Source organism: Tenrec ecaudatus, unplaced genomic scaffold, assembly GCF_050624435.1.
Source record: "Tenrec ecaudatus isolate mTenEca1 unplaced genomic scaffold, mTenEca1.hap1 Scaffold_394, whole genome shotgun sequence".
Lineage (NCBI taxonomy): Eukaryota > Metazoa > Chordata > Mammalia > Afrosoricida > Tenrecidae > Tenrec > Tenrec ecaudatus.
The window spans coordinates 8,121-35,893 of record NW_027459261.1 but is presented as its reverse complement, the minus strand read 5'-3'; the positions used below and the strand labels follow the sequence as shown (position 1 = coordinate 35,893).

Genomic DNA, 27,773 nt, shown 5'->3' with positions numbered 1-27,773 from the left:
TCCTCTTGGTTACATTGCCCTTGATCAAGCCCTACCAGGCCTCCTACATATTCGTTGCTATCATTTTTGGATCACTTGTTGTTCACTTGTCCCTGGGCTTTTAACACACATGTCCTTTCCCCCACCTGTCCCTCACCCATGTCCCTGCAATACTGTCAGTCCCGTTTTGTCTTCCAGATGGTTTATCCTGCCTATCTTATCTAGATAGACCTACAGAGATAATAATATGCACCAAAAACATGACGGACCAAAACAAAGCAACAAAAGAAAACAACAACAAAAAAACAAATGACAAATTAGAAAAGAAAAACCTGTCAATTATTTATCTGTTCAAAGAAACAACTTTTAGCAGCACTAATTTTACCATAGTTTTCTTATTTTCCCTCTTCTGAATCTCAGCCATGATTTTTATTATTTATTTTCTTAATCTATTAATAGGTTTGTCCTGTTGACTCAGCTTTAGTTGCTGTAAATTTTGTGCCAGCATATCAATCATAAGTCTCTCTTCCTCTTTCATGTGTTCATGTATTGCTATGAGACTTCCTCTGATAACTGCCTTTGCTGTGTCCCATAAGTTTTGGTACATCATGTGCTCATTCTTGTTGATTTCCAGAAATTCCCTAATTTCATCTCTGATCTGGGCCAGCACACACTCCTTTTGCAAGAGAGTTATCATCTTCCAATTGTTTGTCCTTGTTTTCTTCATCTTCCTTTTGTTGGTTTTCCAGTCTTATGGCACAGTGGTCAGAGAGAGAGGTACATATATCAATGTGCTTAAACTTATGCAGATTCATCTAATGCCCCAGCACCTCTATCTTTGAATATGTGTCATGTGGGCTTGAAAAGAATGTAAATTCTTTTGTATTTGGGTGAATAGCTTTGTGCACATCTATCAGGTCAAATTGTCTAATTGTAATATTAAGATCTCTAGCCTCTTTGTTGAGTGAAAGCCCTAGGATAAGAGGAGATGCCTGGAGGTTGGCAGTGGTGTGTGAGATTAAAAGGAAGAGAAAGAGAGAGGGAAAAAAAGAAGAGCCTGTTGAAACTGTAGTGGGAAAGAAGGAAGAGTGAGAAACAAAAGTAACAATATAGCTTAACCCCATCCCTGACCCTGGGGCTGGAGGGGTTTAAACCCTTCCACAATTCGGAGTTGAAGTGTGGCTGTGTTAAGATAAAGCCTTTGTGCCAGCTCCAGATGATCCCGTCTCTGGCTGAGACAGTGGTGGGGCTAAGGTTAGACCTTAGCCAGCCTTCACTGTGGTAAGACAAAGCCCCCAGCTCCTCAAAACCGAGTGGATATTTGCCTGTTTATCTTTATGACGCTCCTCCTGCAACCAGGCAGTGCACAACATCCCCCTTAGTGACTCTCCTGCGCTAATTTCTGCAGAGTCCCTCTGCTATGTGTTACTCAGTTGCCGTCTTGCCTGAAGTGCTCCCTGCCCCTCCAGCCAGCTTTCTCTCAGCCATTTTGACCTTCTGTCAGCCATTTTCACTAAGCAACTCTGAGAAATTCAAGGGGTGATTTTGTCCCCTGAGCTCAAAATATACATTAATCACATTTTCACCATTTCACACAAGAATAACCAAAGACTACAACCAATGAAAAGAATCCAAACTTTAACTTCCCATGTTCTTTCCAGAAAACTATCCAGTAAACTGCATGGCCATATCTGACTTCTGGCTAGCCAAAGAAGCACTATCATGAAGCAGAGATCAAACAAACATCCACTCTCCATCTTTATGATTCTTTTATCTAGTACTCCACTCCCAAGGGACCATAATGTGTTAGTCTGAGTAGACTAGAGAAACAAATTCATAGACACCCATCTGTGTGTAGAAAGAGCTCTATATACAAGAGCAGTTGAATATCACAAAAACATCCCACCCTAGTTCAAATCAAGTCCCTAAGTCTGATATTAGCACATATGTCTGACATCAATCTATAAAGTCCTCTTCAAACTCACAAAACATATGCAATGATACTGAATGCAGGAAGATCAGAGAGTAAAATATCTTGTGGATCCAGTGGCAGTCTAAGCATCTCAGTGCTGGTGTGGGTCTCCACGTGGCTCCTCCAGCTCTAAGGCTCTGGCTTTCATCAGCCTAGCTCCATGTGACTTGTCCGAAGGAAGACGATGCAGAGACTGTGTCTATCTGGCCTCCAGTGAGCTATTTATCTTCGTGGTGGGTCCAAATGAGGTCATCAAGCTATGACCTGATTGATAGGCTAGACTCTACCCCTCCACAAGTTGACACCAGATTGTGTAACTACCATAGGACCCATACTTCAGTGGTATTCGAGGTTACAGAACTCTTAGGGATCCTGCCCTTGCAGGCTCAGGGGTGCCACTTTGAGATCCTTATCCTACACTAGCTTCCAGCAACACCTAGGTCTCCACATTTGGACATGAGTTACCCTTGTTTCTGTATCTTCCCTAGTTCTTAGCCTCAGTGCAACTTACCCTGGAGAAAATCCTTGACAAAGAAGAGAAACCCATTTCCATGTTCAAATCTTAATCCACAAACAGGGATCACACTTCACTTGATGTGGGTGTCTCCTGGAAGACATACCTGCCTGCCTAGGTCATTTCCCCAAGATTCCTCCTTACAAACTCACACCTCTGGCCAGAGAGCATCTGTTCAGGAAGGTGTGCATGGCACAAGAAGCGGTACGGCTCTATAGCCACTATCTTGATTCTTTAATGCCAACTATGCGCACATCCATCCCTAGTTCAGTGTCCACATTAGTCTATACTTCAGATGAATACAAAGGGAACATGGGGCTGCTTCTGCTTCAAGGAAGTCATATCTGCCAATTAACCCAATCAGTGACATATAAGGGCCATACTCTGATTTTTTTTTTACCTTATATGGCCTGAAATCTCTCCTTAATGCTCTTGAATATCTTCTTCCTGCATTCTTGTTGATTTTAGAATGAAAAACTTATGCTCTCAGAAGTACCTACTCAGTGGTGAAGAATATCACACTGGTTTTACTCTGCCTCCCACACAACATGGGAGTCAGCCACATCCTTGTGCAGAAAGCAAGAATTCCTTAGAGCAGTCTGCTCTGTGGTGGGAGAAGGAATTTCTTCTGTTCGGAAAGTGCTAACCCAGCAGTCACTGAGCAATGCTATGATTTAAGGAAACTGCCTAAATCTGTTCTGTTTAAAGCTGCACGGAGATCTGGTACTTCTGCAAGACATAAAACCCAGGGATAGGAGGGAGGAATCCAGACTCAGGACCTAAATCAAAAGGGCTGCCCGAGGGAGATGTTGCAGAATGCTCTTTGACATTGCTCTCCTGCTGCATCATGGTATGAGGGAAAAGGGATTTCCCTACTGAAATGTTCTCTATCCCACAATTAAGAATGGCTGAAGCTGTCATGTCAGACACTACTTGGTCTTATAGAACAACACCTGGGAGGCAGGCATCACAATTGCCCCATTTTATAGATGAGGAGCATGAGGCTCAGAGATGAGCATGCCATCCAGGGACATACAGTTATGGAGGTCTGTGTGACCCCAGAATCTCAAACACATATCTCTGTTTCTTATCCCTCTTGAACCCCTGGACAACAGTCAGGTGACTCAGAGAGGACAGGTTTGTGAAAGATGCTGACGGTTATGGTTGCAGTCATCAGAAAGATAATACTTAATGTGGTTCATAATTTATTTGTCCTATTTTACCTGGTAATGAGTCCAAGGATCACTCAGTTCGATGGGAGTAGAAGATTTCGGAAGTGAATTGGGTCTATGACTGAACAGGCTAAGCTGGAATTCCTCAAGACTTACTCTGCCATCTCCATCTTGATCCAATTTGTTAAACAAATCTTCCATTTCCTAAACAAAAGTCATACACCTGGATCAGAACACATGTTTTGCTTGATGCAGAGGTTCCACAAACAGGCAGCTCAACCCAGATGTCACCATTGGGCCTCCTGCTTCTCCAAACTTTTGGATCAAGCATTCAACAAGGGCAGCTTGCTCATCTTCATCCACATTCAAAATTGTCTAGGTCCCAACTGGCTGTATTTCCAAAATATTTTTCCTTATCAGTCTCAAGGGAAATCTATACTACCATGTCTGTTTTAGTTCCATAATCAGTAGCTGAGTCATTCAAACTGCCTGAACTCCATAAATAACTTATTTCCTATCTGCTGTGGCTGGGAACTTGCAGTATGTTGGTGGAAGATGTACCCACAAAAACCAGCCTGGCTCCAGTGGGTCACAGGATAACAGCAGCTAGGCCAAGAGCGCTTTAATGAAGAGTGAGGACTGCAATATAACACTCCACCTCTATTCCCATCTGATGAGACTACAGACAGGTTCTAAAGAGGCCTTACTTGGCCGTAGTACAATCAGCCTGGCAGGCAGGGAACGGTGATCTTGAGTGACTGTGTCTAAGAGTGCCTGGCACAACTGCCCTACAGTGGTGAGAGTTTATCACAATGGGGGGGGGGGGTCTGAGATATATTCTTTGACAGGAGTTTTGAAGCCAGTCAAGAGTTTTAATGAGAAATTGATATGTCTGAATCATAGTCTAAAAGAGGGTGAGAGTTTTCAGACCAAACATTTCAAAGAAAAGTGGTTGAGACAGGTCAGTCTCAGGCTTTCTCTCACCTCTTTCTCAAGGTCTTGTAGCCCAATGGTTTGACAGACCAGAGTCAGCTCTTGCATACTGAGGAAACCACTGCTGCCAACGCCAAGCTCTTCCCAGATTATCTGGGCTTGGATCTCAGGGGTATGAAAGGAGGGGCTGCTGAGCTCCAGAGGGCTCCAGACTTGAAGTTGGCCTGAAATAAAGGGAAGATAGTTAAACGTGGTACCACTTGAAGAATTTAGGAGAAGTGTACCAACACCAGTAAGGTTTTCTAAATTAAGGAGGAACAACTGGATAGAGGGATGGATAGATACACGACAGGACATGATGGACATATATATATTAGGTAGAAAGACTCTAAACTTATTTTAGTTGTTGTTCAGTGCTACTGAGTCATTTCCAACTCATAGTGACCCTAAGTACAACACAACGAAACACTGCCTGGCCCTGTGCCATGCTCACAATTGTTCATATGTTCAAGGCCCTTGTTGCAGCCACTGTGTCAATTCATCTTTCCGAGGGCTTCCTCTTTTCATAGTTACTGGTCTCTCGTGATAACATGCACAGGGAAAGAAGATGAAGTCTTGGCATCCTTGCCTCTAATGAGCTTCCCTGCTCTACTTCTTCCAAGACAGATTTGTTTTTTGTAGTTTGTGGTACTTTCAATATCCTTTGCTAGCACCATAGCTCAAATGCATAAATTATTCTTCAGTCTTCCTTATTCAATATCCAATTTCCATGTGTACGCAAGGGAAGTGAAAAGGTTCATGAGGGAACTGAAATGATACAGTCAAAATGGTATCATGGCTTGGGTCAGGCACACATTAGTCCTCAAAGTAACATCCTTACTTTTTAACAGTTTAAAGAGATCTTGTGCATATTTATCTAATGTATCGCATCATTTAATCTCCTGACTGCTGCTTTCATGAGCACTGATTGCAGATCCAAGCAAGGCGAAATCCTTGATAACTTCAATCTCTACTCGATTTATCAAGTTACCTATTGGTCCAGTTGTGGGGATTTTGATCTATTTTATATTGGGATGTAATCTATACTAAAGGCTTTAATCCTCGATCTTCATCAGAAATTACTTCAAGTCCTCCTGATTTTCATCAAGTAAGATCATGTCATCTGCACATCACAAATTGTTATTATGTTTTTCTAATCATTGCCATTCTTCTTCATGAAATGCAGCTTTTCTGATGATGTGCTCAGCACACAGAGTGAAGAAGTGTGGTGAGAGGACACAGCCCAGATGCACACCTTTCCTGATTTTAAACTGAGTAGGATACCCTTGTTTGTACCCACAACTGTCTCATGGTCCATGCACAAGTTTTACATGAGCACAATGAAGTGGTCTGGAATTCCCATTCTTCTCATGGCTATCCAAACTGTTATGATTCACACATGAGATAGTTTAGCCTACTGAATAAAACACAAGCAACCTCTGGTGTACTCTGCTTTCAGCCAAGATCCACTGACATCAGCAATGGTATCCCTTGTTCCACATCCTCATTTAAATCTGGCTTCAATGTCTATCAGGGTCACATATGGGTGATCTCTTTAAAAAGACACAGTACTTATGGGTGGTATTTATTAGTTTGGGGGCTAATGTGTTATTTAGCTATAAAGAGACTTCAGGGTGAGTTTTGGTTCAAGGTTTAAAGATTATTTCATATCAATAATGTTAAGTCTTCCAGATCAGATCTATCTTTTATTGTTTTTATATAATAGGAATTTATGGTTTTATTATCAGGAGCCATCTACAATGGTACTAATTAGGTAATGGTAGCCATCTAGTTCTTCTGGTCTCAGGTAAATGTGGATGTGATTTTTGGATTGGATTCTTCTTCGGGTCTTTAGTTTCCATCTTACTCTTTGGTTCACTTTAAGTAGAACTCTAAGTTGTACCTTAGGTGACCAGTCATAAGCTTTTGAAACTCCAGAAAAAATTCAACAAACTAAAAAGTAGAACATAACTTCATAAACTAAATTATACTGAATGAATGAGATGTCCCAAAAGACTATGGCTTTAATCCTTCAAATCTAAAATTTATTTATCATTCTATTGGGGGCTTTTACAACTCTTGCAACAATCCATACAACCATTAGTTCAAGCACATTTTAGCACATATGTTGTCTTCATCCTTTTCAAAACAGTTTCTTTCTACTTGAGCCCTCGGTATCAGATCCTCCTTTTTTTCCCCCTCCCTCTTCCACCCTCCTATCCTCATAAACCCTTGACAAATGATAAATTATTGCTATTTTCATATCTTACACTGTCTGCTGTCTCCCTTCACTAATTTCTGTTGTTCCTCACCCTAGGGTGTGTGTGTGTGTGTGTGTTTACATTGATCATTTGGATCAGTTCCCCCTTTCTCCCTCTACTGTCCCCAACCCTCCTGGTATCGCTACTCTCATTATTGTTCTAGCCAGATTTGTAGGTAGAACTGGGGTCATGATAGTGGGGCTGGGGGAGGGAAGCATTAAAGAACTACAGGAATGTTGCATGTTTTATCAGTGCTATACTGCACCCTTGCTGGCTTGTTCCTTCCTTGTGAATCTATGGTGAGGGAATGTCCAATTGTCTACAGATGGGCTTTGGGTCTCCCATCCCTACCCCAGTGTTTGAATCAATATGATTGTTTGTTTGGGCCTTTCTGATGCTGGATACCTGATACTGTCTACATCTCATGATCACACAGGCTGGTGTGCTTCTTCCATGTGGACTTTTTTCGCTTCCCAGCTAGATGGCCGCTTTTTTATCTTCAAGTCTTTAAGACTCTAGGCACTAATATATTTTAATAGCTGGGCACCATCAGCTTTCTTCACCACATTAGCATATGCACCCATTTTGTCTTCAGCGATTGTTGTCGGGATGCTGAGCATCACAGAATGCCAGGTTATTAGAACAAAGTGTTCTTGCATTGAGGGAGGACTTGAGCCATGTTGAGTAATGTCCGTCTGCTACCTTATTATTTAACATATAAATATATGCACATAGATCTATGTCCCTATTGTTATATATAAATATATTTACACATGTACATGCCTGTATTTATGCATCTAAAATATCTTTTGCCTCAGTTATTTCCTCTATTTCCTTTTACTTTCCTCTTGTCCCACTATCATGTTTGACCTTCATTTGGCTTTCAGTAATTCTTCTTGACTACATTGCACTTGATCAACCCACCAGGCATTCTACAGCCTCCTTACCATCGATTTTAGATCATGTGTTATTCCCTTGTCCCTGAAAACCCCAAATCTTAATAATGAGTTATTGGGTTATATATAAGAAATATCCATACTTGTGTCTATGTGTTTTATTACACACATACAATCAAATACTTGCATTTATTTTAATTTTTAAAAATAATTTTACTGGGGTTTCGTACAACTCTTATCACAATCCATTGTGTCATGCATCCATTGTGTCATGCACATTTATACATTTGTTGCCATCATTATTCTCAAAGCATTTGCTTTCTACTTGAGCCCTTGGTGTCAGCTTATTTTGTCCCCTCCCTCCCCACCCATCCTCCCTCAAGAACTCTTCATAATTTATAAATTATTATTATTTTGTCATGTGTTACACTGTCCAATGTCTCTTCCACCCACTTTTCTGTTGTTCACTCCCCAGGGACGGGGTTATATGTACCTTGAGATCAGTTCCCCCTTTCTACCCTACCTTCCACTTACCCTCCTGGTATCACTACTCTCATTATTGGTCCTGTGGAGTTCATCTGTCCTAGATTCCCAGTGTTTCCAGTTTCTATCTGTACCAGTGTACATCCTCTGGTCTAGCTGGATTTGTACAAGGGATCATGATGGGGGTGGGGGAGGGAAGCCTAAAGAACTAGAGGAAAGTTGCATGTTTCATCATTGCTATACTGCACCCTGACTGACTCATCTCCTCCCTGTGGCCATTCTGTAAGGGGATGTTCAGTTGCCTACATATGGGCTTTGTGTCCTCCTCACTCCTCCTCCTCATTCACAATATGATATTTTGTTCTTTGATGCCTGATACCTGATCCTATTGACACCTCATGATCACATACATGCATTTATATAAACACCTAGCTCAGTAGGTAGACCAACATTGACTTAATACTTTAATGCCTTACTTGCTGTATTAAGATATGTTTTATTCTGGCAGACCTGAATGGCATTATCAGTGAATATTATTGCAAGTTTTGCCTGATAACCAACTCTACTTCTTTAAGTAAATAGCATCCAGTCAGGTAAGGATTTATTCTATAAAAATGAATAATCTAGATATTGAGATATAGTTAGCCTACCCTTATTTAATCTCCCTCTCTCACTAGTGTTCAAAAAATTAGTACCATAGCTTAATTAATGACACTATAAACAAAAGGTCCTATGATCCATGGAGAAGATTGATATCATTTGCTACCATAAACTAACAAGGATATCTCTAAGGTGAGCCAGAGGCAAATTAAAAACATAGATCTGGGAATGGATTTGGGGCTCGCACTTAATTTTAGCTCCAGGCTAAGAACAATTATTTCTGATGACATGGCCCTACTCATTACTCACCTTCACAAATGAAACACAGAAGATACGGTTGCATAGCAAAGTGCAGGGAAGAAATTAGATAGTGCCAGGCTATCATCATCTGGTTCTTAAAGGGTTGTTTTCAAATAAGCAGCAATTTAAGTGATATGTCAACTAAGCCCACATGGAAGAAGCACACCAACATCTATGACCTAAGGATTATAAATTATATAATCCAGATATTAAGGATGGAATACTATCAGAGCTTATATTGTGAGATTCTGGTGTGTAGAAGGCAATGGATGACATCAGAAGGCCAAAATATATTTGCAGGATCTACATAGGAAATAAGCCTTTGGTGATTTCCTTCTGACCATAATTGAGAGATGAGAATAAGCTGGTTATCAGACAGAGAATATTGGAGAGATGACTGTTGTAGATTAAAATGATAAACCTGACCTGATTGGTTAAAACTTTGCCACTTGATACATTTGACCTTGATTTGGTTTTTAATATTTTCTGTGGTTTTTTTTAATATTGGGTTTTATATCTGTTGTATTTTGTCATTGTGGGTAGCCTTCTTGACGCTTTTTATGTGTTTTTCAATGTTTTTTGGTATATGAAACACAGGATAAATGAAGCTAGAGAAACAACAATTAGAATAAGGGTTCCTGGGGGTGCAGTGGGGGAAGTGGTGGGTGGGGTGCATTAGTAGGGGGAACTGATATCAAGGAGGAAGAAAAGACTCTGAAGTGGATTTTGGTCACAATACCACAATGCTGTTTAATGAGATTGAACTATGAAATGGTATGATGTCTGTATTAGCTCCTAAGAGAAGATTGGGGAGGGGGGGAGATTAAAAAAAAAAAGCAACAACAGAGATTTCCGGCAAGATGGCGATGGAGTAATACATACCAGAGGAACTCTGCAGATTTCAGCCCAGGAGAGTTGCTTAGAGGGAATTTCAACACTGCTGGAATGCAGGAGGAGCATCATAATGATAAGTAGGCTCAGACCCACATGGTTTTGAGGGGCTGGGGGCTTTTGGCTTACCTCAGTGGAGGACGGCCTGATTTGACCTTGGCCCTGCCACTGTCTCTGCTGGAGCCTGGGACCATTTGGAGCCTGTACAGCGGCTTGGTCTCAACACAGCCACAGTTTGCCACCACCCACCTCGGGGCAAGGACTGGACCCTTGCAGCTCCTCTCTGTGCCCCCTCAGTCTTGGAGGGCTGCACAGGGGCCTTTTCTCAACACAGCCACAGCTTGCTGCTGCCGCCTCAGAGCAGGGACTAAACCCTTGCAGCTCCACTGGCGGGGGATCGGGACTCAGCTACATTTGTTACTTTGTTTCCATGTCTTCACTATATCCTCCCCTCCCCTGCCCCCCACAGGCTCAGCGGGCTTGATTTTTTTCCCTCCTCTTTCTCTTTCTTGGTCTCTCCAGACCACTCCCCTTAGCCTAGGGCATGTATGCCTGGGCCACACCCAGCTAGGTGAACTCCACCCTGTGTAGCTAGGGAGGCTGGGAAAGGGCCTGCCAACCTCCACCAGGGGATACTCTGCTAAAACATCTAACAGGGGAATTCCTACATGTGTGCCTGGAGTCCTAAGGTAGCTCAGCCAACACTCCTCAACCTTTCAAGCTGTTGTAGGAACCTCTGCCCAACCTCAGCAACACCAAAGCAGGCAACCCACCAGCCTTCTGGGTCACTTCCCTGAGAGGGAAGCTATAGGAGGATAAAGTGGTAGGTTAATTCCATAGTGAAATAAGCTATAGGCAGTTCGAAGAAGTTCTCCTGCAAGTCTCCCAGAGAGAGCCAGTGCTATACAACTCACAGGAAAATGGCACCTGGCTCATCTAAACCAACACAAGGCAAACAGCCATCAGCCCAAACGACCTCAACGAAACAACGGGAAAAACAAAAGGCAATGCCTGAAGATGGCCTGAACATAATGACATGCATAGAGGAAGGAGACATTGAACAGTCACAGAAAGGAATTTTCAGAATGCTACTTGGATTCATAGAGGATATGGGGCAACAATACAGAAAAAGGATGAAATGATAGAAGAGGTAAAAGCCATAAATAAAAGAGAAATACAGGAACTTAGGGAGGAGATAACAAAAACCAGTAGCAGACTCACGTAACTCAAGAATCGACTGGAGGAATCAGAGAACTGCATCAGTGACTTGGAGGGCAGCCAGGCAGACTTTAACAAATGCAAACAAAAATCTAATAAGATCATCAGAGAAGTTGAAGAAAACTTAAGAGTGATGTCTGATGTTATGAAGCGGAACAACATGAGAACTATTGGCTTACCGGAGGAAGACAACAAAGAAGTCATATGCAACAATAGTGAGAGAATTCTTGGAGGAAAGCTTCCCCAGCTTAGTGAATGAGAACCAGGCAACCATTTAGGAGGCTGAAAGAACCCCAGCAAGACTGTATCACAAGAAGAAGTCACCAAGGCACAAAAGAATTAAATTATGCAATTTAGAGGAAAAGGAGAAAATCATGAGTGCGGCTAGGGAAAAACAAGCAAGCAATCACATACAAAGGTTCCCAAATAAGAATATGCTCAGACCTATCAGCAGAATCTATGAAGAAGAGGAGAGAGTGGAATAACATATTCCCAAAATTGAAGGAAAACAATGCAAACTCAAGAATACCTTACCCAGTCAAATTATCTATCAATATAGATGGAGAAGTAAGAGTCTTCCCAGACAAGGAAAAACTCAAAGAATATGTTAGAAGAAATCCAGCCTACAAAAGATCCTTGCAAACCCAGTATGGGCAGAAGAACAACACCCACCAAGCATAAATAAGAGCCCACCACATAGAACAACCTCACCCAGAGGGCAAAAAGAAAACAGACCTCAGATAGCACTGACTTAAATATGGAAAGACTTCAAAGGCTGCTGAGGTAATCTTTAAAAAAAAAGGCAAAAGAGGCATAGGGAAAAAGCTACGGTATACAAACATTCCTGGGGCAAGGACCACATAATATGGCAGGGACCAGACCAAACACAGGGGTACACATGGTACACAACTAAAACGGAGGTGGGGTAAGAAAAAAAATAATAATAAAGAAAAGGGTAGCGGGGGCACAGGACACTAACCCACCCAATGGGAGGGTACTATTTTTGTCTCCATAGGGAAAGAGGGACCAGATTTCAACCCGGTGCTCTAAGATGTGAATGCAACATGCCGGTGCGGAGTAGTGAATCAGTGGAGAGGTCTGGGGGGCTGGCCCCAACACCAACCAAATGGACACCTGCCCCTCCCCTCAGAAGAATTTATTTCAACGGACAGCACTGAATCTACAGCTCTGGAAAAGGGACATATCTGATCAGAGCATATGGGAGCATATGAAGGGGGAGGAGGAGAGAGTAGAGCACATCATGGACCACCAGGCCATGAGGTTGATATTCCCAATTAGAGCAGTCAGTCGACAGAGAGGATCACATGGCCAGCCCCACTATGAGACATGACGTCCCTCACTGACCCATATCTCTACAGAGGACAACACCAGAGACACAGTGTGGGTATTGCACCCAATCGGATCCCACCACATCGAGGCAAAATAATTAAGGGGTGTAACAGAACAGCAAGGGAATAGAGCGGCGAGGTCCCCAGTGAATGCTGAAGGTAGACTTTGGGGCCAGGGCATGATGCCCCAACAGACTGGACTGGAAAACACTTTTAAAGACCAACAAACAATCCTTGAACTAATTACAAGTTTTCTTTCTTGTTGTGTTTTGTTTTTTCTCATTAGTATGTTGTTATTTTGTTGTATATTGTTGCTTGGTTTTGCTCTGTCTTGTTTTTGTGCATGTTATTATCTCCACAGGTCTGTTTAAATAAGATAGGCTGGATGAACAATAGGAGAAAACAACGGGACCAATAGTTCCGTGGGACATGGGAGAGGGGGAGGTAAGGAAGTGGTGTTAACAAACCCAGGGACAAGGGAACAACAAGGGATCCAAATTGCTGGTGAGGAGGGTCTAGGAGGCCTGGTTGGGCATGATCACGGGTAATGTGACTAAGAGGAATTGCCGAAACACTGGTGGGGACTGAGCATGAGAGTGGGACAGGAGGGAAGTCAAAGGAAATAGAGGAAAGAGCTGGGAGGCAAAGGGTTTTCATAGAGGTCTAGATAAAGACATGTACATATGCAAATATATTTGTACATGAGATCTATGTGCATGTATTTATAGGTTTAGTATTAAGGTAGTAGAAGGACATTGGGACTCCACTCAAGTACTCCCTCAATGTAAGAATACTTTCTTCTTTTAAATTGGCATTTTATGATGCTCACCTTCCCGACACAACCGTTGAAGACAAAAAGGGTGAACAACCAAATGTGGTGAAGAAAGCTGATGGTGTCTGGCTATCAAAAAATATAGCATCTGGGGTCTAAAAGGTTTGAAGGTAAACAAGCGGCCATCTGGTTCAGAAGCAATAAAGCCCACATGGAAGAAGCACACCAGCCTGTGCGATTACAAAGTTTCAAGGGATCAGGTTTAAGGCATTATCAGAACAAAAATCTTACCATAGTGAATGAGCAGGGGAGTGCGGAGTGGAGACCCAAAGCCCATTTGTAGGTCACTGGACATACCCTTACAGAAGGGTCTTGGGGAGGAGACGAAACAGTCAGGGTGCGATGTAGCAACGTGAAAAAATACAACTTTCCTCTAGTTCCTAAATGCTTCCTCCCCCCACCCCACTGTCAAGATCTGAATCCTACCTTGCAAGCCTGACTAGACCAGAGGAGGTACACTGGTACAGATGGGAACTGGAAACACATGGAATCCAGGGCAGATGATCCCCTCAGGACCAGTGGTGTGAGTGGCGCTGCTGGGAGCATAGAGAGAGAGTGGGTTAGAAAGGGGGAACTGATTTCAAGGATCTACATGTGACCTCCTCCCTGGGGGACATAAAACAGAAAAGTGGGGGTAGGGAGATGTGGGACAGACCAAGATATGAGAAAATAATAACTTATAAATTATCAAAGGTTCATGAGGGAGGGGGGAGGGGGGAGAGAGGGTTAAAAATGAGGACCTGATGCCAGGGGCTTGGGTGGAGAGCAAATGTTTTGAGAATGATGAGGGCATTGAATGTACAAATGTGCTTTACACAATTGATGTATGTATGGATTGTGATTGGAGTTGTGTGAGCCCCTAATAAAATGATCTTTTAAAACAAATAAGTAAATAAATAAACAATCACTGACATTAAAAAAAGAAAATAAATAAAAAACACATATAGATTACATTGCTAAATGTCATCAAGTCAGTTTTGACTCATAGTGACACTTTGTACAACATAAGGAAACACTGCCTGGTCCTGCACCATCCTAAAACTCATTTTACAGCCACTGTGTCAATTAATCTCAATGCGAGTCATCTTTTCTGTTTACCCTATACTTCACCAAGCACAAAAACCCTACTCTGGTGTAACTATAGGAAAAGAGCTCACAGGAAACTGGTGTTCCAGAGGAGAGAATCCAGATCTGGGTTCAGTATAGCAGTACACACACACACACACACACACACACACACACACACACACACAACACACACCACAATTTTTGCTTCTCTGGAGAACCCGGTGTAAAACATTTGGTTCCAAGAGTGATTCTAGAGAAACAAAGTTGTACAGATCAATTTTCTCAATTGGTTCCCAAGTCTGATCAGGTTTGAAGGTACTAATAACTGCCCCCATGCGTATAAAGGGCACTGTGAAATCGTGGTGTGCGGTGTGCTGTAGTGGTTACGCATTGGGCTCACCTCAGTGTCAGCAGTTCAAAACCACCAGGAAGAGAAAGATGAAGCTTTCTACTCCCATAACTAGTCTCAGAAATCCACAGAGGGCAGTTCTACCCTGTCTGACAGTCACTACTCGATGCACGCAGTGTATCACCACCCGCACATCAGGAATTGGTGGAAATTGATGCTCTAAGTGATAGCATGTTTGATATTCTTCTGCAATTGTTTCGGGGTAAGCAGTATGGAGAAGCTGATTATTTATCCTACTTACAAAAGATAAATTGGTAGAAGGAAAGACACGAACTCAGGACTTCAGAGTCAAAGATCAAAAAATGCATAAAAGACTTCAAAGTTTACATTTATTCTTTAAAAAAAAGGTTTTCTTTTTGTGGTAACAGAGGTGATATTACTGAAAAAATAAACTCAAGAGTAATATCCTAAGAATGATGAATTATAGTACCAACTCAATTCTCAACCTCAAATGCTGTTAAATTGAGAATATTGATTGGGAACAAAACGGACTCTTACGCCTTGGGATGGGGAGATACAGGCAGATAATTAAGAAGACGGGTGGATTGAGCCCCCAATTTCCATAATGTTACTTTAGCTAAGAGCAGATTGTTTCCATCTGAAGAGATTGCTCCATCTTAATTCATGATCAGTAAAAAAAACTATTATCCCTTCCCACCACATGAAAAGATTAACTCAATAGTGCATGCTGATATGAATCCTGGGCATTTACTGGAGCCTTGCTTGAGGAGATGCTTTAAAAGATACTGATAAATGTTTCCAGTTAATGAATTCACCACCCATTATTGCTTCTAGACCTAAGACTAGACTTATGTTCCAGCAAGCTCTAAAAGATGACATATACATGGTGACCCAGGCAGAGGTACACTATACTCCAAAAGAATTTCCAGAAACGTAGAGAATATAGATATAAGAATGGCTAATAATGGTGTGTAGAACATAAAGTTGGATCAGTCTTAGTTTACTGATATGGGCCCACTAAGTGCAGAATATAAATTTAATGTTTCAATCTAAGACACTTTTTGGTTGATTCAGTGAAGCTGATTCGTGGGTTGTATGATGGCATAAATAAATCATGCTCAATGACAAGTCCAGTCAAAGTATATTGTAGCAGAAGGTATCCACAAGATTAAGGAGTTGGGCATGCTATAATGGATTAATCAGGATGGGTCTACAGACGCACATGGAGTAGAACTCACACCTTTACTGCAAGAGGAGGGAGCCCAATTGCAAATGTAGTCCCAGCATCTCTGAAGATTGCTATTTTATGTAAGTCACATTTCACTGTGGAAATGGACTTATTGGAATAGTGACACCTAACTACACTTGGGCTGATTGGGTTGCAGGGAAGTAGGGGCCAAATGGCAGCACTTAATTGACAGAGACAGGTGGATGTGGCTACTGTAATGGACAGCTGAGTCAAAGTGGGAATCAGAACAGCTTGACTGTCATGGACTCATGGTATTGTCTACTCAGGCAGGAAGTCCTTGGGAGTGAAAAACATAGGAAACCTAATGAATATTTACTTGATCTGTCTAAGCAGAAAAAAAAATCTGGGTCAAGTGAACAGCAGTGAAACTCAAATGATTAGAAGAGTCATAATTGTTCAATCATTCCCTGAGGTGAGATAGTTTACAGACCCATAACCCATTAAAAAGAGCAGGGGCTATGTTTCCCTGTGGAAGGACCCCCACTATAATGACAAAATTTTCTGTTATTTTTTTGTCAGCCTTCCTCAAATGGATCATCAGCATTTTACAAGAGTGAGTGTTCACTGTGGGAAAAGAAATAATTAGATTTTTTTAGGGATTATTGGACACTGGCTCTAACTGAGACCAATTCTAGAAGGCCTAAAACATCACTGTGACCCACCATTTGGTGTGGGGGCACATGGAGGTCAATATTGTAACGGAGTCTCTTACTTCAAGTTCATCTTCAGGTGGGCTGGTGGCTCTCCAAACCCACCCTGTAGCAAATGAACCAGTTCCAGAATCCATTTTGTGTAAGTCAGATTTACATAACTGGAATACTCAGCAGCTAGCAGAACATCCACATTGGGTCCCTGAGGTGGGGAATAAGGCTAAAATGGTAGGAAAAACCAAATGCCAAGAAGACGCCATTTAAACTGTCTAGGAAAATGGTAAGCTAAAAACAATATTGTATCTTCCCCCACACTTTCACCACTTACTCATCTCTCTCCCCTTTCCTTCATTTCACCATATTTTCCACCTTCTATTAGACCTCTCCCACATCACTAGACAAAGCCAACTAAGTGTTCATATCACTGGCACTACTACTAGGATTCTGAGGAAACAGCAATCAACCACAGAAAACCCAAAACATCAAGAAAAACAAATGTAAACAAATGGAAATTGCCCAGATCCAATAGAGAATTCTGAAAAAGAGGCCCTGGAACTATAAGAAACAGGATTCCGAAGAATGATTTAGACATGTAGGGAATACTCAGGAAAACAATAGAAGAAATCTTAAATCAAAGGGAATCTAAGAATATAAACAATGAGATAACAGAATTAGGCAACACAGTAAATGACTTGAGGAATAGATTTTCCTTCTGAAAAGGAAAATCAAATCAGTGAGCTCAAAGACGATCACTCTGACTATAACTGACAAGAAAAACCACCACCAAAAAACAACAAAAGAATCAAGAGAAATAATCTATGTCTCATTAAAAACCCTGAAAAGGAAGTAACAAAAATACATACAAAGAAAATAGTTTTGACAAACTATAAAAGAAAATTTGACCAACAACACAGGAGTACATAATTATTCAAAAAGTTAAGAAAACCAAAATGAGATAGAAGCTAAAAGAAAACCACCATGAAATATCAGAGCCAAATTCTCCAATTTGAAAAAAAAGGATAGAATCCTGAGGGCAGTTACAGAAAAAAGATGGGAGGTGGGGTCAGGGGAATGTATGTCTTGAAGAAGGCGACTACATTTCTATCAATGGTTAAACTGGCTGGAGAAAAACAATGAACAATACTCGTAAAGAATCCAATGGGAGAAAATGCCCGGTATTATGTTCCTACTTGGTTTCTATTCATCTAGTTTCCATCCAGACCTTGGTGAACCAGGCTATGCGCTGTAGACTACTGGGACCTTGAACTGTGTTTTCAAGGCACACATCTGTCCAACTGCTCGAACTGTTCACACTCACCTGTAGCCGTTTTAAGGAACAGACAGACTTTCTTGGACTTAATATTTATATGACTTAGTGTGAGAAGAAGCAGATGACTGCTATCCCAAGGTTATGGAATTGGTGGTCTTTGGACTGTGGTTCAGCTCTCTTGCTCTCAGGGTGCTCTATTAATGATGCCCATTCAATGTGGCCCGGGATTACCATATATTTACTACTTAATGCCCTTCTTTTTTCTTATGAAATGTATTCATCTGATAGGGATGATTCTGCTTCTGTGAATTACTGCAAATTTTGTCTTATCACTGATCCCACTGCTTGTTTATAAATAGTGTCTTGTTATGTACATGTCATTAATTCATATTTTACAGTCTGAAGCCTATCTATACTTAAATAATTTTTCTTCAGCATTTTAAAATGCTATATAATTGGCTAAATAAAAGACATTACCTTATGCCCTAGGGGGATGATTTATAAAGTTCTCTATCATAAAATCATAATAATCTCTGAAGTTAACCAGAGACATATAAACTATAGATATATGAATGGATTTGGGGTTCGCACTTAATTGTAGCCCAATGCATCCTAGCCTGGCCCCGCTCAATGCTTGCCCTCATGAAGAGGTCACTGCTAATATGAGGGCTGTAACAGCATGTGATAAAAAAACCAGTTGGTGCCCGACTATCAGACAGAATAGTGGCTGAGGTTTTAAAAGCTCGTCTTCAAACAGGTAGCTATGTGAGTGAAGCATCAACTAAGCCCACATGAGGAAACACACCTGCCTTTATAATCCAAGGATTGTAAATAACATCCAAATCTCAGGAGAAAATAGTATCAGAGCTTGAATTCTGGACATGTGGTTTACAGAAGGCTATGGAAGACAGTGAAAGCCAAAAATCCAATTGCAGGGTCGCTTGGATGGATTAAGCCTCTGGGGAATCTTCTTGGACCAAAGTCCTGGGATATTAAGAGCCTTGTTAGAGACAGAACACTGCAAAGTTGATTAAGTCCGTTGTACTTAGGTTACATTTTAATATCTTGCTATTTGATCTCCCTTTTGACTCATTTTAAAGTTGTTTCAGTTTTTAATATTTTGCTTTTTTTCCTATGAAGTTTTTCTCTGTGTTCTAATCATTGTTTTCCAGTTTGTCTTTTCAATGATTTTCTGTATGTAAAGTCCAGGCTATGTAGATTCACAGAGGTAGTAACCGGCTTGATAATTGTGTAGAGCATGGTAGGAGTGATTGGTGGCAAATTAGGAACTAACAACGAGTTCATGAGAAAATGCGCTGAAATTCATTGTGGTGATAACTGCAGAAACGTTCTTAATAGGATAGAACAATTGAATTGTATGATAGGTGAAATATGAGGGAGTACCCCCCCCCACCACCAACCCCAGACCAGAATTGCGCGGGGCAGAGTGGAGCTTTCATAGTACCCATGTTTCCTGCTAAGTATGCATCGAGCAACTTGCTCTGAGTTAGTGCACCCCGTGGCACTGGGAAGGTTTTCTCTGGTCACGGTGAATTTTTTCATAAAAGCAGTTTTGCTTGAAACCTTGCTTTTTGAGATGGCCAATTTAAGAAAACAGTGTGCAGTGGTGAAATTTTGTTTCCTACTCAAGGAAAAACACTGCAGAAACTGTTGTGATGTTGAAAACAGCTTACAAGGGCAGTGCTATGGGAAAAAACTCAAGTGTTTTTCTCATTTCAAAAAAGGTAAAATATTGATTGATGACAAACCTCATTCTGGATGTTTGTCAACTTCCTGAATGAACGAAAACGTCAACTCATCATGCATTTGGAGTTTGCTCCACCAGGCAAGACTGTTAATCAAGCTTTCTATTTAGAGGATCCGAAAAGATTGCATAATAGTGTGTGATGAAAATGGTCTGATTTGTGGCAGACAGGGGACTGGTTCTGCCACCACGACAATGCCCCTGCTCACACAGCCATCTCAGTGTGCCAGTTTTTGGTAAAAACCAGCATGCCTCTTTTGCCCCACACACCTTATTCACCTGACCTCACTTTGTGTGACTTCTTTTTGTTTCTTTGAATGAAGAGGGAAATGAAAGAACAGAGATTTGAAGACAAAAGCAGAGATGAAGAAAAAAATTGGAGAGGTACTGTCAGCCTTCCAAACAGATGAGTTTGAAAAATGTTTCCAAGAATGGAATCACAGGTGTGACAAATGTATGAAGTGTAATGGAGAGTACTTTGACGGTGACATGGTTGTTTTGTAAAAAAATTTAAATACATAACTTTGAAAAAAATCCATTTTTGGTAACTCCTTGTATCTTCCAATAAAACTATTTTAAAATAATAAATATGTAAATGGGGTTAGCCCAGATTCAGTTGTACACAGGTTAAGACTTGAGTCAGTGGTCTCCTGTATTGCTTGCTGTCCTTGGGAGTTATCAGTAGCTTGTCACCTGACTTACCAAGCTTGGACTTATTCGTCTCTTTAGCCACAGGCTTGATCTGCCAACCTTGAATTCATTTCCCTCTGTAGCCATAGACCTTTGTCTTTCAGCTCCTTTTGGGCCCATCAACTCCCAAAGCTATGACAGTCATGATAACCCTGCACCCTAACATCAGCATCATGGGCCTAGAACTTGCTCAACTTGGAATTTGCCTTCTTCTACATCTGTGTGAGCTATTTTCTTGATGAAACGCTCTCTATATAAGCATATCCGGAGAACAGGCTGTCCAGGGAGATTACCCACACTGCACTCTCCAGGAAACTATTCTTGTCACAGCAACACTGCTGACAATCCAGGTCCTGGATCTTTCAAAGTACCAAGCATGAGGTCATGGTTTTACCTTGTGCCTCAAATAACTCATTCTGAGGCTCTTTGGCACCATCAGGTTCTTCATCTGACTTGAAACTCTGTGGAAAAATGGAAAGGATACATAAATCCCTTGGAGAATATCAAAAGCAGTTGCAGAACACCAAACAAACATGTAGCACTGGAAAGCTCTTTTGTGTAACTGAAGTGGACATGCTATCTGTACACCAGCAGCACGTGGATCATAAATTCCTTATTGAAAGTGAGAATGCCAGAAGTGGCAATAGGGAGCATGTCGTACTTTGTGAAATCATACTTGGTGTTCCTACCCCCTAAGTCATCAGCACTTTAAGTGGGCACATGCAGTCAACTGTCTTGGTTACCTTACACCAAGAGAAAAGACGAGGACACCCAGAAGCATCTGATTCTGCCAAAATCTTATGGTGTATGTAGTGACCAAGTGAATACCCACATATGGAATCGGTGGAGTCCTGGTGACATAGTGCTTGAGCACAAGGCTACTAACTGGAAGTCAGTTGGTTTGAACGCACCAGCCTTGGAGACCCTTTGAAGCTGTTCTACTAAGGACGATGGGGTTGCTAAGAACCCAAGTAGGTTAAATGGTAGTGGGTTTGGGTTTGGGTTGGACCAAGACTCAGCATTCTAAGCAGGAGCAATCTTGAGGACTGAAAGCTGAGAGCAGACAACAGGAAGAGTCTACGGAAGCGATGAAAGAAAGAAGCATCGTGCTACCGATGGAGTCCAGCATGCGACAAAGGGACAAGGTAGCGCCTTCAGCTCACACCCTGTCCACTGTCTCTCTGGGGTAACTGAGGTCTACAGTGCTTAGGTGTCTTGTCTACCAGAGGTCTAGGGCCGACCCTCCAATGCTCTCACACCCTTGAATTTAAATGACAAGTCAGAGCAACACCAGTAAATTCAGTCCCACTTCCCTAATGCCTTCCACTCACTGAAAAACTAAAAATACCCTTTCCATACCCAGTTTTGAGTACCAAAAAGGCCTCAAAAATCAGAAGAGCCCCGATGAAGACAGAGTCTCATTAGCCCAGGAAATGATAATTCAACCCACACCATACTTCAGATCCAAATGTAAAGAGAACAGAAAGCAAATGTCCTGGGTTTATGGTGTAGCCCAACATAGCACATGCATCCATGAAAGAAAATTTAGGATTTAAACGTGTGCTTATTTGTTTCCCCCTGCCTTACAAATGTTTAAGATTAAAATCAATTCAGGACTCCAAGTTACCTTACTAAAGATAGGTTCTTGATATGGTCTCGTCTTTCAATCTGACAGCACATAAAGGAGGAACCAGTAACATTCTGGAATCCTTGAATACAGATCTAACAAGTATGTGATTTACTTAGGACATGTGATGCATCATCATGAATATGCTTCTTGACATGGAGTACAGTGAGGACCTGGCCCTTAGCAGGTGTCTGGGATTCACTCCAGGTACTTGAAGTGAGTAACTTAATGAACTGGGAGAAGGGAGCTGAAGCTAGCGCCCAAAGCGGCAGGGGAGTAGTAAGTATTTCCTGTCTTACAGTTTCGAAGCACTACAGTACTAGCGTCAGAAAGGAGTGAGAAACAAATGAAAACATTTCTGCTGTTGCAATGTCTGAAGGAGAGCACTCTTTGTCCAGGGTCACATGGAGACAACTAGACCCAGATCTTATTTAAAATGAGATCTTATTCCCCAATGGTAACCCTAGCACCTGTCTACTTAAAATTCCAGGGAATGAGACTCTCTCTGCTTACATTCTCTCACAACCATGTGAACTAAGATATTTACCTGATATTAGGCACTCAAGTTGGAGAAGGAAATTCTGACCCACCTCCACACTTTGCAGAGATGTTGCTCGGTGGAGCTGGCTGCTCAGGCTGCTCTGTCCTTGCTTATCTGCTGCATGCCTGACTTCAGTCTCCAGTGAGCACAACTCAGGCTGGGTCCGACGACCATACCACTTAGGACCACTCACATGCTTCGGTAGGACAGCTTGTGAGAGAGAGAGAAAGGAAGAGGGAAATTTGGTGAGGAGCCCTTTAAATGAGCTCTCTGAGATTTGAATGTGTCTACGTTATCATGGATGAACATTTTTACCCAACAGAAAGCATTAAAAAGAACACAAGAAGCTGCTTCTCTGTTAGGTGTGAATTGGGTCTGAAGGCTAGTAATAGTGGCTCAACTTTATGCACTGCTTGAAGTTTTCAGAGTCTGTTTTTGCTTTTGTTTATGCAATAAAAGGCTGAGGGGGGGAAAAAAACACCCCCAAACCCTCTAAACCTGAAGCCCTAACTTTTTATGCAAACAGTAGGTTCTCCAGTAGTCTAACAATCTAGGGCTCTGGAAGCTGAAGATCATCTTCCAAACCTAAATGTCCTCGGAGTACATCTTAGCCACCAACAGAGGAAGAGAGAGTGGTGCGTGGGATCTGTGGATGTGGGGCCAGGATACAGGCAGGCAGGTACCTCTGAAATTCAGAGCATGTCTGGTGAGTCTGGGACAGAAAGAGGCTTTTAACAGCTCTCTGCTTCCTTTTGAAATCCTTTCTTCTCTATATCTACAAAGAGTAGCTGGGACCTCTCAGCCAGAGAAGAAATTGATGCTGAATTCTCATGAAAATTGAAAGTGGAAGCTAGGAAAAAGAAATGGGGACTGGGGTGGCATGGAAGCCTGATCGAACAGGCCATGGCTTCAGAGCAGAGCCAGTTGAAGAGAAGGCAAAGAGACTTTCATGAGGTAGGGACGGGGCAACAAAACCAGATGCATATTTCGGTGCACATGTGTCTTTTGTCTCCCTACACAGAAGTCTTGCTTCATAGGGTCATGCGCCACCTCACTTGTTTTCTGCGGACATTGACCTTGGGGTTATGCAGAGCAGGAAGCTGGTTAAATCTGACTGCTGGTAGAATAGTGATACCACAGCAGATAGGAGTAAGGTGTTACGTTCGAGTTCTCATGTGTGAACGTATTAGGCATGGCACTATGCTGGTGTGGTGAGTTATGAATTGGACTGCAAACAGCAGTAAGAAACACTTGCACAACTACACAGGACAAAGATGGGGCTTTCGACTCCATTCTCGGAAACCCACAGGGGCCGTTCTCCTCTGTCTTATGGGGCCGCTATGAGTTGAAATCCACTCGATGGCAGTGAGTGCGTGTGACATCCAGGGCTTCCGACAGTGTGTGTGGTGGTGATATAACCTATCATACCACAAGAGACTTTTGAAGTAAAAAGATATTGTTAATAAGCATGATTGGATGACAGGTATCAATAAGGAATGGCTTGGGAAATTCTAAGGAAATGTGACTACAGCTTATAGGAAATACCAAGCAAGAGAGAAAAGTTTCCAAGTCAGTAGCTCCCTTCAAGGAGAAGTAGACAGGAGAACCATACCTTCCGAGAGAGAGACCACGAGTAAAGCGCTGCCCAAAGGGTGCGTGATAGAACACGTCTGACTCCCTACGAAGGGCTCTAAAGTGGGTTTGTGTGAGTGGGGAAGCATCGATTTTTTCTAGTATCCAGACAGGGATCCCTTGGTGGTACAAATCATTTATGTGCGTGGCTATTTACCAAAAGGCTGGAGATTTGAGTCCACCCAGAGGAGTTTCAGAAGAAAAGTTTAGTGACTATGCAAACAGAAACCCCTGCCACCGGAGATCCTGTGGACCGCAGTCCAGTCTGACACCCGTGGGCCACCGTGACTCCCAATCCAATAGACAGCAACTGGCTCCCCCCCACAATAGTTTTATTGAGATATAATTCACTTAGCACACACTTTCATAGTTCAGTCATAGTTTAAAAGAAGAGTTGTATACACATCAGCACAATCAGTTCTGGTGCAATCTCCCCACTCCCATATTCATGATTTGCTTCCCAATTCCCCTCGACACACCTGTATCCCCTTTAACGATTACATCATTTGTTGTCTCTATACATCTGCCCCTTCTGGGCTTCATAACTGGGACACATACTAAAAAAAAACACCCCAAGAATAAAACAGTGCACATTAAAAAGGGAAGAAAGAAAAGTCTACCGGCAATATTAAAATAAGCTAGAGCAAAAAGACTGTCATGAAACAAACAGGACTTCTTTAATTCAAGGACCCCTTCAGGGTGTGTAAGAAGAAGGGCATTGTCAGGGAGGGAAAAAGAAAGCTGGTGACAGAAAATACATTTCTCCCTGGACTCATCAAACCCACCACCGGAACAGACCATCTGCCAACATCCTGCTCCGAGAGCCCAGCCCACTGCTGCACCGCCTGCCTGTGAGAATTTCCATTTGCTCCTTCAGTGCTGGCTCCACAACATCATTCCTTCCTTTATAGTTGCTGCCAGCCAGCATTTTCCTTAGAATAGTAAGCTGTCCAGAAAAACATGCTTTTTTCACAAGCCTTTCTAATGTTCTCAGAAGAACATCCTAGGATGGAATCCATATAATCCGAACTTGACGGTGGGATAAGCATCAGAGCCTAAATTGCGAGAATCCTGTGTGTAGCAGGCAATGGGAGATAGTGGAAATCCAAGATCCACTGGTGGAACTCCGTAGGAAGTAAGCCTCCAGAGACCTCCCCTATCTAAAATTGAGGGAAGAGAGGAGAGTGGTCACTAAACAAGGTGCTTGAAGAGAGGAGATAGAAAACCAAAGGCATAAATCTGACCTCAACAGTTAAAACTTCGTTAGTAGGTTCTCCGCCCCGCCCCCAACACCCACCCCTTTTGATGCAGGCTGGACCTGATCTGATTCCCAAAATTTTCAGTTTATATTGTTTTCTTCAGTTTTTGTTTGCTCATATTAGAGTATATCTCAGAGGAGTTATTCAATGGAGGTCACCTTCTTGAAGCTGTGTTATATGCGTTTCTGTTTTTCAGTACTTGAAACCTAGGATCAATGAACCTAGAGGGAGAGCATGTAGGATAAGGAGTTTGGGGGGAGGGAGTACAGTGGTAGATATGGGGTAAAAAAGAGATGATGTCAAGGAGTCCATAGAAAAAGAATGCTTGGAAACTGATTGTGGTAACAATTGTACAATTCTACTTAATGTGATTGAAATTTGGAATGATATATGTATTAAATGCCAACTAAAAAGAAAATGAACATCCTAGGAACTTACCACCTCCAAGAAGAAGAAATACAAAAATAATATCCACACAGGCCAGGAAGAAACAAGAGTAGCAAACGAGTGATCAAAATACAAATAAATGTGTCAGCTTCCCAGTATGTGATATTATGAGACTCAAACTCTCAGGTTTGGAAGGACCATAAGCTATTGCACCAAGTACTTTTTTTTTTTTGAGTCTGAGCAGTGGCTTTCCTTTTGCTACACACACGAGAATACCAAGAGTTCAGGTAATGGTGCTTTGACATTGAGACACTGGTTTGCTTTCTTTTTGTTGTTGTTGTTCAGAACACAACTGGACTTTTATTTGACACAGAACATAATACAGTTGCATGAGCACAACAAACTGAAAAGCCAAAGGAACAAAGACGTGGTTCTAGCAAGTCTTTTAATGAATAATAAAACATTTAAGCTTGATAGAAGAATTCATTTTTTCTAATGCCCATATGTGGCAGTTACATAACTTCCTGTCAACTTGCGAAGAGATGGAGTCTATACTGTCAACCAGGTCACAGCCTGATGACCTCATTCAGAGGCCCGAAGGAAATAAATAGTGCACTGGAGGCCAGACACATTCTTTCTGCTTCATCTTACTGCTGACAAGCCACATGGAGCTACACTGAAGGAGACAGAGCCCCAGAGCTGGAGGAGGCACGTGGAGCCCATGCCAGCGCTTAATGCTTCCACCACTATTGGATCCACAAGACTTACCGCCACTGGCCTGTGATCTCCCATTATTCAGCATCATTGCATGGCTGTGTGAATCTAAAGAGGAATTTATGGGCTAGTATTGACGTATGGGGTAACATTGGACTTATGAACTTGATCTGGACTGGGCTGGGATGTTTTCTTAATGTACAATTGCTCTTTGATATAAAGTTCTCTCTTACACACATATGAGTCTCCTTGGATGTGTTTCCCTAGTCTACCCAGACTAACACATCATACTTTTGGAATTCCCACTCTGTTGTTCAATGGACACACCTGCCATGTTTTGAGTCAGAGAGAGAGGCAGTGGAAATAAAAAGCATGCTTAGACTCCCAGATAACAGTACACTCTTCTGACGTGGCAAATGCCTGGTTATCTTGTCATTCTCTAAAGAGATCCATCATGTGGTTCCTACAGATGGCACAGTTATCAATCACAATATCCCAGACCCAGAGGGCTACTGCATTCCACTTTTTTACTTCGAAGCGGTTCTTGCTCGCACCACCGGTGGTGCTGCTCGGGTATCCACATCCATCACTGCTGCCATTTTGGAAACGCACGGTCTACTGGCTTGGTTTGACAGGAAAAGATTTACCAAGGGTAATGATAAAAATATATTGACATTATGTATTTAATAATGGTCTTTAATGGAAAGAGAAAAAGGCAGGGGATCAGGGTTGTTCTTAAAAATTCAGGACATCTGGGCACTTAATGAAAGTAATTAACTCCAAGAGAGAAGTAAAATAATGTTGACCCGACAGGACTCATTCAGCTAGAGCTCCTGCTGCCAGACCAGAAAATTGGGAGGTAAGGTGAAGGAAATGGGCAGGTGGAATCCTGAAATTAAAACCAGGGCACTAGGGTCTCTCCTAAACCCCTTTTTTTGCATGTGATTTCCACTCACAAAGCAAACCAAGGATGCTTTAAAGTGCTCTAGCTTTGGGGAGCCCATGGGTACCAGCTGCACCCTTGCTGGGAGCAGCGATTTCTCCAGGGCTGAGTCCTAAAGGGGACAGAATCCCAAACACGAGAACCCCATGCAGGAGCGGCAATGGCAGGT

The 27,773-nt window shown here is 42.1% G+C and overlaps 1 protein-coding gene and 1 pseudogene across 1 annotated transcript in view; both read right to left on the bottom strand.

The window, feature by feature from the left end:
• The window catches only part of LOC142436549 (ninein-like protein), a 32,889-nt gene extending 7,660 nt beyond the window's left edge, over positions 1-25,229 (bottom strand). Inside the window, exons 1-5 of the mRNA XM_075540126.1 lie at positions 25,100-25,229; positions 22,719-22,879; positions 20,896-20,962; positions 4,622-4,794; positions 3,689-3,841 (exon numbers count right to left, since the gene is read on the bottom strand). Coding sequence (XP_075396241.1) covers positions 3,689-3,841; positions 4,622-4,794; positions 20,896-20,962; positions 22,719-22,879; positions 25,100-25,229 — 684 coding nt within the window. The remainder of the gene's footprint in view (positions 1-3,688; positions 3,842-4,621; positions 4,795-20,895; positions 20,963-22,718; positions 22,880-25,099) is intronic.
• Positions 25,230-26,924: 1,695 nt separating this feature from the next.
• LOC142436551 (E3 ubiquitin-protein ligase RBX1-like) lies at positions 26,925-27,260 on the bottom strand (annotated as a pseudogene).
• Between the last annotated feature and the right edge of the window lie 513 nt (positions 27,261-27,773).